Genomic DNA, 14,044 nt, shown 5'->3' on the forward strand with positions numbered 1-14,044 from the left:
AAACCGTTAACCACAGAGGCCGCAAGGCTCCCACACAAAGGAGTGTCTTTATATGAGCGGCTCCACCACATATTTCATATGACTCCATAAAGCATCACAAAGCTGTCTTTGACCATATGCAAAGCTCAACCGCCAGTCTGCCCGCAAGTAGAGGTTTTACGATGAGATGGCAGCACTTGAACCAATTACTTTTAATACTACTATTCATTTTTCAACAAGTGCAATCTGATATTAAAAAAGAAGAGAGTTGAAATAATGAACAAATATACACCTTTAAAACTTTGAAAAGATAGGTTTCTTTAAAAGAGAAATGTCCTTGAAGTTTGCATCTCTGCCAGCAGGACTTCATTTCTCATAAAGTACAGTGAGCGTTAAATGCTTTGCAAGACATTTGTTTGGTCTAGTACTGCACACATTATGATCCCTCCAGTGACTCAGCAGCAGACGGGTTGGTTCCTTTAGTCGGTTCCTGGCTTTACGTCAGTGAGAAACCTCATTTGTATTTGTATTGAGTAAGAAGAAGGCGAAGGGGAGGAAAAAAAAGCACTGTGCAAAGTTTTTCAGGCCCCTCAGAGTATTTTGTCCACTACTGATGTGGTGAAAGAGCTTTTCAGACCCGAATGGGGACTCTAAAAACCTTTGACGTGGGGGGAACACAGGCTACAACAACAACTGAAGAGTTACTGAGGGATTATTTAAGGTTCAATGTAAATTTGTACTTTCAGTCTGTCCACCACTTTGTTCCAAACTAAAATATCTCAACAACTATTGGATGGATTGCGATGAAAATTTGTACAGATATTCATTGTGACCAGAAGATGAATCCTAATGAATTAGGCCTTAAATTGGTAAACGCATTCATGTCCCCCTCAGGATGAATCATAACTTTGGTGACCTGTTACCTTTTCATTCGTCATCAGGACGCAATTTTAATTTGTCCAATACTTTGGTTTATGACAAAATATCCTTAGTCTGTATATAAGAAGTGGACGTAGTCACCTCGACGTCACCCATTGGTTTGTGGATAGACGTTTTGAAGCTTCGAGTTCGGCATTTTGGCCCTCGCTATCTTGGTTTTTGATCGTCGCCGTCTTGGTTATTTGCACCAAGAAGTGACACGAACTCTGAATAAGACATTTTTAGGCGACCAAAAAAGTTATAGTTAATTTTCATGAACAGAAAACACAGACAACTCTTGGACCGGACAACGCCGTGGTAACGACCTGTCAATCACAATGTAGCCACGCCCTAAAGCATCCCCTGCTTTATGGTCTATCTGACTCTAAATGGGACCATAATTTGCTAAGTGAACATCATGCTGTATTGAAGAAGACTTGAAACTAGTGATTGAGATCATAAACTCATGTTTACAATGTTTACTGAGGTAATAAATCAAGTGAGAAGTAGGCTCATCTTCTCATAGACTTCTATACAATCAGACCTTTTTTTTGCAACCAGAGGAGTCGCCCCCTGCTGGCTGTTAGGAAGAATGCAAGTTTAAGCCACTTCTGCATTGGCTTCACTTTTCAGAAATGGAGGTTTCCCACTGCGAAATACCTGCTAGTGCAAATACAGCCTCATAGAATCACCAGCATGGTTGTTAGTCTTGTTTACTTGCAAGCAGGGCTATACATATCATTCAGGTAGTTATTAAGCTAAATCACCAATGTTGAGCAAATCTTGAATCTTGAGTTTTAGTTATTCAACGTCAGATTTAGAGTTTTATTTCACAGTTGTTTATAACTTTTGAGGGAAATAAAAAAAAAAAAAAATACATTTTTTTTTTCACAAAGCAATTGTCTCCCACCCAAAGAAACAATTTGATAAGGGGATTTAAAAGGTTTTGCCATGTACCGGGTCTTGTAAGAACTACCACGTCACCTATATATTTTCTCATGACTGCGTCACACACCCGGTTTGTATGTGAAGGTTGAATCGGACTGTTGATAAAAGCACTTCAGATCACCAGTTGGCACACCCTTATGCCACAGGCTGGAGATTCAGCTAAATGAAGGAAGAGATCTCGTGACACGGACACGTCCCGGCACGAATTATAATGACACTGAATTACGATGTCCAGTAATCCCTTTGACGTAAGAGACGCCAGATTTCGTGTTCACAAAGCAATTTTTTCTTCACTCTGACAGCTTAAGTATCATCCGTTCCCATCTCTAGAACGTGTGATTAGAATCTACATATGAGTGGATGTGCCAGAAGTGAGCCTCAGAGGACATTTTCAAACAATTTCTAGATCACAGAGGGAGATTTTCTTCTTCAGTGACAGGGAAAAATGCATTCAGTGCTGGAAACATTTGTTGCCTCTCAACACCAGACTGCCATTATGTATTCAATGGCACTCCTTCAGACTCTCTTTATACACATTACAGGTATTGGTGGATTTTATGTCATGATAAAATGCGGTTGTCCAAAGATGTATCTGGAGATTCTTTTAGGACTATTTCAAAGGGATTTGGTGCAGTCAAGCATTGACGATAACGTCTGTCTTAGCGCAGGCACATGACACTTTTCAAGCTGTGTTGGAATCTGGGTGTGCTGCGGATCTATCAAGTCAGATGTGAAACTCATTGATCTGTAGCTATTATGATTCATAATGATGTGAAATGTCAAAACACCCTCAGCTTCAGCTACAACATTCAGTTTTAACATGATTCAAACGACTTTAGTCTCTCTATGTTGCTGATGAGTTTTCTTCTCTTAACAGCTCTGAGTTTGTAGCACCTTTTTGTTTGAACAGACAGAACATGCCAGCACTACAGACCGCACATTCAGCTCCCCGCTGATCACACCTATGTTGAAAACTCAGGAACTTTTTAAACCCTCTGTGAATTTACACTTTCGCTTAAGCATCTTAACTAGTGATTGTACACCAGCTAAGCTCCTCTCTATGTGTCCCTTAGCAACAATTAACAGCTTACATTACAGTATATATACGTAATATATTTCTATTAGATTTAATGCATGAAACTTCAGCAAAGTTTATCTACACAGCCGACGCAACCGTTAAGCTTAATGAAAATGATGCGCTATGACATCACCAATATGCAAATGAGCGTATGATGTCATCTGACTGTTTAGCGACTTTTGGAGCAGGTGATATCTACTTTCATTGGAAAAAAGTTGATGGGCCAAGCTTAACATAAAGAAAGGAAGCAGAATGGAACAGCTAGCCTAGCTCACTCCAAAGTTAAAAAAAAAATACCAGCACCTTTAAACCTCACTCATAATGTCTTGTTTGTTTAATTCATACAAAAAAGAAATGTGAAAAAGACAAGGTGCCGGTTTTATGGGGAGGTACATAGTTTTTTTCCCCCTTGTTTCTGGTCTTCATGCTAAACTAATTCTGGCTACGTTGCCATACTTTACGCATACTAGCACTAAAACTTCATGGACTGTATGAAAGTAGACTCCTACTCCCATAATCTAGGTAGGCCTACAATCCCCGGTAGAGTATAATGCTAAAACTTTCAAAATATGGTTTCTCTCAGGCAGTCAAACAATATAATAAATGCTTGAAAACGCTATGTCCAAATTCATCGTCTAATGATTGAATTGAGTATTTAAAATAACAAACCGCCTACTGCCATCAATCATTTTGCATGGGAAACACCAACTGGATGCTAACTTTGCAATACAGATAGTATAGCTTGCCCATCACAGAATAGCATGTGATACTTTACTGCAGTAATATCAAAGGCTAATTAGTTATCTAAAGCAGGTAGGGTGTATGAATTAGACGGGATGTGTTTTTTTAGTTTATGCCAAGGCCACACATACACGTTCTTTCTCTTGTTGCTGCTGTTCTGGCAGTTCCCTGGTGGGTTTGTTTTCTATGGCTTTTCTCTGCAGGGGCATTTAGTTCAGAGCTACCAAAGGAGGACAGCCGGAAACTGAAAGCACACACACACACACACACACACACACACACACACACACACACACAGGTGGAAGTGGTGCCTCCGCCATGGGTCTCTTTCTCTTTTCAAAGTCCCTAAAAGGAAGAAAGGAGAGCGAAAAGAAAGTGTGTGTGTGATCCAAAGCCAGACTTTTAGGCAAATCCGGCTCTCTACAGCTCTCTGTCAAACCACACATGGACATACACGGACAAGTACAGCCGTCTGAATCTCCCCCAGAGGTCTTAGTAAAAAAAACAAAAAAAAACACTCAATTCATTTTAGAAACATTTGTTGAAATTCTCTTTACATCCTGACTGCAATCAACAAATCAAATGCGTCGTAGGCCTTTAATAAGCCGTCTACCTTCAAGACTCAAGATGTTTATTGTCACGCCGGTTATACAAGTATGATCGTGTAAAATGCTTTTTGCTGGGAAGCTCCTGAGTTATATTACAATTATAAAAGGAGGCATACCTGCGTGTACTCTGCCAGTGCATTCATTGCGATTGACTTGAGTCTTCCACAAGGCTAGGCAGACGAAATGTCCCAATACTAACACGCTAGCTTGACAGCTGTGAGTATTAATAGTTGCCATGTTTGTTGTTTACATTCATTATAATAATGTTAGGTCTTGTCTTACATGTGAATGAGACATGAGATACGGTCAGCGATGACAACGATGCGCTGTGCTCCTCTCGTGGACTCGTCCTCCAGCAGTAGTCTCGCAGAGCGCTTTCATGTGTTTTGGAAGGGTTTTGGAAGGGAGTGGCTTTTTTTCAGGTGGATACTTTCAAAATCTAGCTTTCTCTTCCTAGTAGCCTACCACAGCGTCAAAATGTTGCAAACCAACACAGCTACTGTATATGTTTTGTGTTGTTTCTGAAAAGCCTAGAAAACTCAATTTCTGTCTCTCTATATTTCCCAGTTTATAATAGAAGACATGAAGCAGCAGCAAACCAACAAACACAGCAACCTGCACCATGAAGACCAGCACATCACCGTGGAGGAGCTGTGGAAGGGCTGGAAGACCTCTGAAGGTAAAGCGAGAGAAGTGTCTCTGCCCCAAGGTCAATAACACAAATACCTCTACATTTACTGTCCTGTATTAATTATTATAAGTTTTTCTAATCAAGTAAGAAAAAAATACCACAGGTTGAAACAGAGGTGGGTAGTTTTTTTTCTCCTAAAGAGAGCTGGCTAAACACAGATGATGTGATTAATATACTCGGGACAGTTGCTGCAATGGAGATGACAGGGAATAATCCAACACAGGTATGAATCAAGAAGAAGATATACACAAGTTTTTCAACTAATGCTGTCTCAATTTGGATACTTTTGTTCGTACATCTCCATGTAGTACACTGTGCACACTATGTACACACAGTTACGTAGCAAAGATGACAACCGTTGAGGGTGAGAAGTGTTCAGCGTTTCACACTCAACGTTTTGACCGTTATGCGGACAACACCCGGTTACTTCTCAGTGTGAACACACTTATGCACCCAAAATAATAAGTGTAAGTACGCAAATTGAGACACAGCATAACTGTCATCTTAGTTGACCTTAGAAAACATGCACTGGGTGCCATCATCGTTGCAATACTTACAAATAGGTTTATTTACTGTGCTTTACAATGGAATAATAAAGCAAAAAAACATGCTAAAATGATGAGATACAAGAAAAAATAAAAAGGAAACAATATAAAGAATAACAAGCGTATAAATAAAATAAAAACTACATTCCCAGTACCCCAAATACAAGTTCCCCAGGCTGCAGAAAGAGCCAGTGACACACTCCACTGTATAAATACACTAAATCATATGACTCAGGTGTGGTTTCTCTTTGCCAGAATCCTTGTTCGGCACCTCAAGTGACTCACCAATTCTCTAAACACTCAAGTGAACTTGTGCTTCAAGGGTTGCAGGAGGATGTGAACAATGCTATTCACTCAAGAGTGTGTTTACCCAGATTGAAGTGTGATCTGTTATTTTCTCCGCAGAATGTGTAATGGAATATATATATATATATAGTGATCTAAAAGTATAAATAAGCAGACACTCATTTATGTTTTTGGAGTTATTTATTCAAGGAACCTATTTGTGATTCAGAGGAGTTTTAATCATCATTTACTACTATTATTTTAATTATCAGGCAGCTCCTCCTCCTTCTTCTTCTCTTATTTGAATTTCAGATCATTTGACCCAAAGTCTTCTTCTTTTTTTTTTTTTTTTTTTACCACATCTGTGGTTTATCTTCAAACACACCCCCACCAATCTGTCATTCTCAGCCTGTACGGGCCACTGTTTGTTTATCACTCTGAAAATATGTGTGGAGCTAAATGGTGGTGGAACAAGTTTTTTAACATGCAATCGTGCTTACTTAGCATTTGAAATAAATACACACACTGGTGTTGTGTAAATATTTGATGTCTTCAGATGTTTTTAATAGGGAAGTATCCATCAGGTGTTACGGCCCTGGCTCAAGAGAAGCAACAAGAGAGAAGACATAAAGTTGGATAGATCAAATTATTTGGTTTATTAAGTAGAATTAAAAAAAGAGTAAACAAAGCATACCACAGCTCTGCTCGACTCGACTCACTTTTTGGTACCAGGTGCTTTTCTCTATTCGTTCTCCACAGCAGATAGTACCCCCTCAGTGTAGGCAGGAGTCTCACCTGATTGCCATAGCGACGCTGCGTGAAACTGTCGTGACATCATCTTTAACGGGACATTTGTTGAATCCTTTCATCTGCAACCAAACAGAGGAACGTCTGCACTTCGTCATAGTGTACGGCGTAGTTTTGTTGGCCGCCAATTTGAAAAGAAATGGGTCAAATGACTAAAATAAATGCGGCCACTATTGACGGTGGCTTGGCTATTTTAACACAGTGGGCTTGTACAGGATGTCCCGTGTCACGATAGTGACGATTCTCTCTGACCAATCAGTGGTCTGCAGTGTTTTGACCTTAACTACATCTTCCAGTATCAGCTCAGCTCGCATGGAACCTCGACCTAAAAAAAAAGCACCAGGTACTATCCACAACTTTTGCTAATGTAAAAAAAAAAAAAGAATTCTAATGTGTAACGAACTGAAATGCTTTAGTTGATTTGAGAGCCTGAAATAAAGAACAAAGGTCAGGTGCACTGCATAGGTCATAACATCAGGTTTCTATTAATGGTGGGTTTTAGAATAGTGCTAGCTGCTCTAAATGTATACTCGGTGATGAAATGTAAGTACTGTACTTAAGTATAATCTTGAGGTACTTGTACTTTACTTGAGTGTTTCCATTTTATGCTATTTACTTCCACTCCACTATATTTATTTGATAACTTTAGTTTAGGGCTGGGCAAGATCAATATTATATTGATATCGTGATATGAAACTAGAAATCATCTTCGATCTTGTGTATTGTAATATCGTAATATGGCATGAGTTTTGTCTTTTTCTGGTTTTAAAGGCTGCATCACAGTAAAATGAGTAATTTTAAGATTTACCAGACTGCTCTAGATGTTGTATTATTTGCCTTTACACACTTATGAGTCATTATATCCACATTACCGATGCACCAATAGTCAACCCTACAACATCGCCGCAGTATCGATATTGAGGTATTTGGTAAACAAATATAATTGTTCAAGTTCAAGACCTTTATTTGTCCCCGAGGGGCAATTGGTTTTGCCGCAGTGGCAAAAACAACAACATCTCATCACAATAAGACAATATACACATACTGTACATCCCCACAAACTAAAACACTATTCATATCACTATTGTGATATTTGATTTACTCAACATCACCCAGCCCTACTTTAGTTACTTTTCAAATTAAGATTTTACACCAAAAAAAACATTAGATAAGCTTTCAAAAATGTAAAAGAATGGTTAAAACCAGTCGGCCATGTGTTGTTAGAGCTTCTACCAAACAGTGATTCCTCTTTAAATGTCTGATGGTTTCATATGAATAACTGTTCAAAGAGAATATTTCATAAAAGCCCAAAAAATAAATGTGTGTAGCAGAACTTGTTTATCTTGTGGGATCTTAGGGACTTTTACTGAAGCACAGGACCTTATTAATTCTCCCACCACTATACTACTCTGAACCGCCTTTTACTCTGTGAGTTGCTCTTGATAAAAGCATCATCTAAGTGCGTAACAGTAAAGTAATGATGTTCATCTTTTCCCTTTTCTCTCTCCTTCATTCAGTCCACAACTGGACCGTGGAGGATTCGGTGCAGTGGCTGAAGGAGTCGGTGGAGCTGCCGCAGTACGAGACGAACTTCCGGGACTTCCGGGTCACGGGGAACACGTTACCTCGGTTCGTACCGCTCGCCTACCACAATGTCTCACTCACTTCATCGCTCACAGGAGCTTTCATCCCCTATTCTCCTTTTAATAAGATCAAAAGTCATTATTACTGTTCTGCACTTTAATAGCAGATGTTGCAAGCTCTTCATGTCATTTTATTTGCCTCTAATTAAGATGTTTTGCCGTTAGTGAGCAGTGAAGTGTGTTTATGAACAGCAGCACTATTAGAGTCTTTGTTACAATACCCAAAGGCACCTTTAGTTTTCATTACTCTGTTTAATGCTGCCCACTGCTGGTCATAAAAGGCAACACAGGATACAAAAATACAGGTAGATTCTTCCCCTCAGTGTCTTCCTCTATTGTATTAGAAAAGGTTTCTCACTGCTTGCAGACATTTCTTTTCGAGGCCAGATCACTTATCGTCACACGATCTTAAATCCAACCATCATTACAATCTGCAAATCCTTTTTTTTTTAATTCAGAGTCCCTGCCTGCTGTGTAGTTAATCCTAATGTCATAGTTTAGTCTTTTTAAAAGCACGCAGGATGTTTACAAAATTCCTAGTAAAGATGAAATTGTTAACAACTCAGTGGCGACATCACAGAAGAAACTCAGACTTCGGTGGGACACTTGTGGAATGTGACCCGCTGCATGTACGGCATGAGTAGACAGAGGGGTGGGCGGTGTGGTTACTGAGGGGTTTCACGTTACACCACTGGGCTGATGGGCGCTGACTCATGAGGTGATGTCACATCACGGGGGGTTCCAGTTTCCACAGGCTGCCATGTTGTCTGAGCCTTTAAGATGGTGGTGGCGGTGGACGGGGAGACAACGTTTTAATAGTTCCGCCAATGAAAACACTTTAGTGACAGCAGTAAAGAAATTAAGTTGTCAATCAATCACTGATCTTTTTATTGAGCTGACAACATGATACTATTTTTTCACATATATACTTTCTCTTCCTGAATGAAGACAGTCTTGCAGAATCAAAAGTTTCTTCTCTTCAACCACTATTCCAAGTTTAGCAGCAGAAAACATTTTTCCTTTTGTGGCCCACTGCTTTTAAAGGAACAGTGGTTCAACATTTGGGGGGATTTATTGGCAGAAATGGAATATAATATAAATAAGTATGTTTTCTTTAGTGTATAATCACCTGAAACTAAAAATTATTGTGTTTTTGCTCTGACTTCCGTTGCTCCTAAAGTAGTGTTATTATGGTAAGGACGACCTCTGAGCGAGGCGAGCGTTGTTACCATGTTTTTGCACTCAGCGGCTCACGTTACCGCAGTCTTGGAAAGGGAGGAGTGAGCGGAGGGATACTCAGTTGGTTGCAGTCTGCAAACACACCACTTGATGTCAACAAATCCTACACACTGCACCTTTAAGACGTGCAACGTGTCAAAACAGCCCGGCGTCCGGTCTTTTTTTTAGCTGCACCTTATACAAATCAGATCACTCGTTCACATCCGGAATCTTTGTAAAAATATACCTTAACAAATTGGAAAACTTTGGTCCATAAAATCCTGATGCATTGGTATACTGTGTTATTGCTCCTATAATGTTTTATTCAGTCTGTGACCCTTTACCCCATCCATAGAGAGAGGTGCAGGAATGAGTTCTAAAACCCAGACATTTATTACAGTTAGCATTTCAGCACTCCCTCGTCTGGAAGTCAACGTTGTTTTTTTAATATGTTTACACTAGTCCGCCTTTAGCTTAGTGGTGGTGAAGTGAAGTCATGCGACCATGGTGTAGTTCGTGTAGCTTAACGGTAGCTTTTTGCTTCTGGTGATTGTATTCACGCTTCAAAAATCACAAAAGCGGTGTTCATTTGTGGAGATTGTCTCGCTGAACAAAACATGTAAGTCTCATAAACGTGTGTTTGCCACAGAGCTTATTTTCTGCAATAATCCAAAACCCAATGGAACAATCCTATTGGCTTTATGTTGAGGGAACCAGGTTGATGCTAACTTCCTGGTTGGCTTACAAAAATACGTCATTCCTGCTCCACCCTATAGTGTATCATTATATAAGAGTTAAACAGACAAATACTTGTGACAGATATAATGCTCACTAGACTCTGACTGTGTAGAAAGACACTCAGTATTCAATGCAGATTTTTCTCTGTTTCCATATTTCAGAATAGCGGCAAATGAACCGTCGTTTATGTCGATGCAGCTGAAGATATTAGACCCGCGGCATAAACAAAAACTAAACCTAAAGGCACTAGATGCAGTGCTTTTTGGCCCTCCTCTTCGTAAGTATGCAATGTATTTAAAACCAAACTCTTATCAACTACACCAATGCTATTCATGCATAACTTGTTATGCCCATATTCTCAATTTTTGCAGTTAAATGAAATGTACAGTATTTGCTAAAGCGTTGCTCCCTCCCTCTGCAGGTGCACAACATAACTGGATGAAAGACTTCGTCCTGATGGTTTCCATAGTGATTGGTGTCGGGGGCTGCTGGTTTGCATATGTGCAGAACAAGTCCAGCAAGGTGCACATCTCTCAGATGATGAGGGATCTGGAGAGCCTGCAAAACGCTGAGCAAAGCCTCTTAGACCTGCAGAGCCGGTAAGAGAAGGAAATGCATCAGATGTACACATATATAATGAGATAGGGGATGACGTGGAGCTTCTTAGCTTCTCGACCTTGGCGTAGAAACATTTTGTCTTTTTCCTCTCATCCGTCAGGCTGGAAAAGGCTCAGGAGGAGAACCGGACGGTGGCCGTGGAGAAGCAGAACCTCGAGCAGAAGATGAGGGACGAGATCAACGGCGCCAAAACGGAGGCTCACCGGCTCCGAGAGCTGCGAGAGGGCGCCGAATGTGAGCTCAGCCGGCTCAAATACGCTGAGGAAGAGCTAGTACAGGTAGGGCTTCCCACGCTGCCCCTGAAAACAGCCTCTTGGAAAACAGATGAATCATTATTCAAATGTTCAAATGCGCAGTATTTACATATTCTGCTCAAATGGTCAGTATATTCACCGCATATGAATGTAAATGTATTCATTACTGCTGCTAAAACACGTTTGAAATGAAAAGATTAATTTCATATTCTTCTTGTTAAATTCCACAAAATACCTCCTTTGCATAACCACAAGATTTCCCCATTTCCCATCACATAAAAAATACAGCACCAATATATCTAAGAGCTCCTCTCTGTAATGAGTTCTCCGCTCGCAGACGAGCCGGGATCCGTCTAATTTTTACACAGTAAATGCAGTTCATTCGAAATTCACCCTCACTTACAGCGTTTGATCAATGATCTCGCGGGGAAAGTTTTTTAAATAATTAACCGTGAATTTAACCCAATATCGTGTTCCTCCGCCTCCTCCTCCCGTGTAGGTGCGAAAGGCCCTGAAGCGAGCGGAGAAGGAGATGCATTCGGAGCGGTCGGTGCCTGAAGCGCTCCAGAAGTGGCTCCAGCTCACACACGAGGTGGAGGTTCAATACTACAACATCAAGAAACAGAATGCGGAGTTTCAGCTGTGCGTCGCCAAAGAAGAGGTAACTTCATTTATCGATTTATTAATTTATTCGTTATTAAACAGGGAGCTCAAATCAAGCAATCTTATTGGTTCATAGCCGTGATATAAAACCCACATACCACTGCTATGACGACAGCATCACGGGGGGGATCACGTCCGCCTACACGAACCAGGTTACAGACACAAAGTAAGTTGCCAAAACCCGCTACTGAATGGAAACATTTAAGGTTAACCTCTATGGAGGAGTGGACTGAGCCTTGCCCATCTCAAGAAAAAAATCCTCCTGCTAAACAACATTCAAAGCTTCTTAAAGACGAGGTTCCTCTCTCCAGCGCTATTGGCAACCGAAACTTGGGGATAAGAGAAAATGGAGCAACATCCTCGCCACACCAAGCAACACACCTCCACCTAACGAAAAGCAGCCTAGTACAAGCAGTTATCAAAGTCATCCCACTGACGCTGGACAGCTTTTCAGTGGTTGCATGATAAATGACAATGTACAAATAATATATATAGAATATAATATATAACGCCTGTGAAGAAATATTCTAGCTGCTAGTGTACAATCCATAGCAATATCAGCTGTGATATTACCGCAACATCCCACGGGCTGTGGTGAGCTATTGCTTAATTATACCACAGGATTGTAAGCATGTAGCATTGGTGCACTTTTATAAAGCAGGTAGAGTTGGTTAGCCATGTTCAACGTGCTCATGTGTTGTGGAAAGAGAAAAGAGAAGAGGTTGAGCAGAGATTTCAGGTACTACTGTCTGTCAATTTTAATTAAATTGTGTGAATTTGTAAAAGATTCCCTTAGCTTAGGTTCGACTTTCTAAGACACATATCCACAGGTGCTACAAGAGGCTTTTATGTCCTGGCTGACTGGCAGAAGACAACCAAATTAAAAGCTCCCAAAATCAGACCCTACCATCTTTTTATATGACCCGTCAAACAAACTAAAGTACACGGAGCCTTGCTCTAAATCATGTTTACTGCTACCATCAAGTGTCGGGCTGCAGCGAGAGCTCAGCACATCAGTCTGCTCTCTCGCAGACAGACAGTATTGTTTAAAAGCAGTGCAACGCAGCATCGCTGGCCTGCAGTAGTATAGTAGTAGTAGTAGTAGTAGTAGTAGTCGTAGTAGTAGTAGTCGTAGTAGTAGTAGTAGTATAGTATAAAATAACTGTAATATTTTGGCTGGTCAACTGAAGAGTGAGGTGGATCCATTGATGGCACGCAATAGCAATCTTCAGTTTAAAACCAAAAATTGAGAAATGTGTCTTATGAAGCTGAATATGAATCAGAAAAAAATATTTTAATCAAATCTTCGAGTAAGATTTCAAACTCATTTATTTTGGTTAATTCAGCAGTTAATTATAAGCATGATAAATATGAGTGTTTTAGTTTTAGGCACTATTCTCTTTATAGTAAGCCAGCAGAATTTCTACAATTAATGGTTCCAGTTTTCAAATTTTGTTTTTCTCATTATTGTGGCCAAATTATTGTTTATTTTTGTTTTTCTTACTTGCATCTGGCCAAACTCGATTAACTTGCAAATTCACATCAAGCCTTCAATTTGGGCTGGACGAAAAACGTATATTGCTTTTTTGATTAATGAGTTGACATCAGCCGCACTTCCATTTACTTTCAGTCTAGAGAGTTCCGTCTGACCTGAAATCAGGCCTGCTAACAAACCGGAGAGCCTCATTCGTCTGGGTTATGACAAAAACAACTGTATCAGGAACACTTAAAAAGCTATAGTAATTGAATTAGATCTGACGTACAGTTAAGCTTAAATCATTGCAGTCAAAATAAAACCTGAAATGTTTTGTGTGTTTTTGAATCTTAGGCAGAGAAAATAAAGAAGAAAAGAGGTTCTGTGTTCGGAACCCTTCATGTAGCCCACAGTTCATCACTGGATGAGGTGGACCACAAGATACTAGAGGCAAAGTAAGACACACACACACACACACACACACACACATACACACATACACAGCTGTGCAACCTAACATGTGACTACAGGAGCATTCATTGTTCTTTGATAAGTACTGTGATTGAATTACAGTACTTATTGATATTAAATATTACAAGATCGTTCCTGTCATTTCGAGTACCAGGTCATGTTGCGATGGCATGTTATCAATATGGCAGTATGGAAATCTTCAGTCAGTCACTATGTTTGTCAACATCTGTTTTATCTAATACACATTATAATTTCACTATTATACTATTATTACACTATTATACTATTATGGGATATGCTGATATTATTCAGGTTTTAGGAGCATTCTTTGGACATGTGTACAGCGCATTCATTCCGTCTCAATC

General features: G+C 40.0%; 1 protein-coding gene across 4 annotated transcripts in view; it reads left to right on the forward strand.

Annotated features, from left to right (window-relative positions):
- The window catches only part of stim2b (stromal interaction molecule 2b), a 52,458-nt gene that overhangs the window by 32,477 nt on the left and 5,937 nt on the right, over positions 1 to 14,044 (forward strand). For all 4 annotated transcript variants that reach the window (XM_037758582.1, XM_037758580.1, XM_037758581.1 and 1 more), the window contains 7 exons: positions 4,840 to 4,951; positions 8,118 to 8,229; positions 10,361 to 10,476; positions 10,621 to 10,798; positions 10,918 to 11,095; positions 11,571 to 11,732; positions 13,563 to 13,663. In XM_037758582.1, coding sequence (XP_037614510.1) covers positions 4,840 to 4,951; positions 8,118 to 8,229; positions 10,361 to 10,476; positions 10,621 to 10,798; positions 10,918 to 11,095; positions 11,571 to 11,732; positions 13,563 to 13,663 — 959 coding nt within the window. The remainder of the gene's footprint in view (positions 1 to 4,839; positions 4,952 to 8,117; positions 8,230 to 10,360; positions 10,477 to 10,620; positions 10,799 to 10,917; positions 11,096 to 11,570; positions 11,733 to 13,562; positions 13,664 to 14,044) is intronic.

The sequence above is a fragment of the Sebastes umbrosus genome, chromosome 22 (assembly GCF_015220745.1).
Source record: "Sebastes umbrosus isolate fSebUmb1 chromosome 22, fSebUmb1.pri, whole genome shotgun sequence".
Classification (NCBI taxonomy): domain Eukaryota; kingdom Metazoa; phylum Chordata; class Actinopteri; order Perciformes; family Sebastidae; genus Sebastes; species Sebastes umbrosus.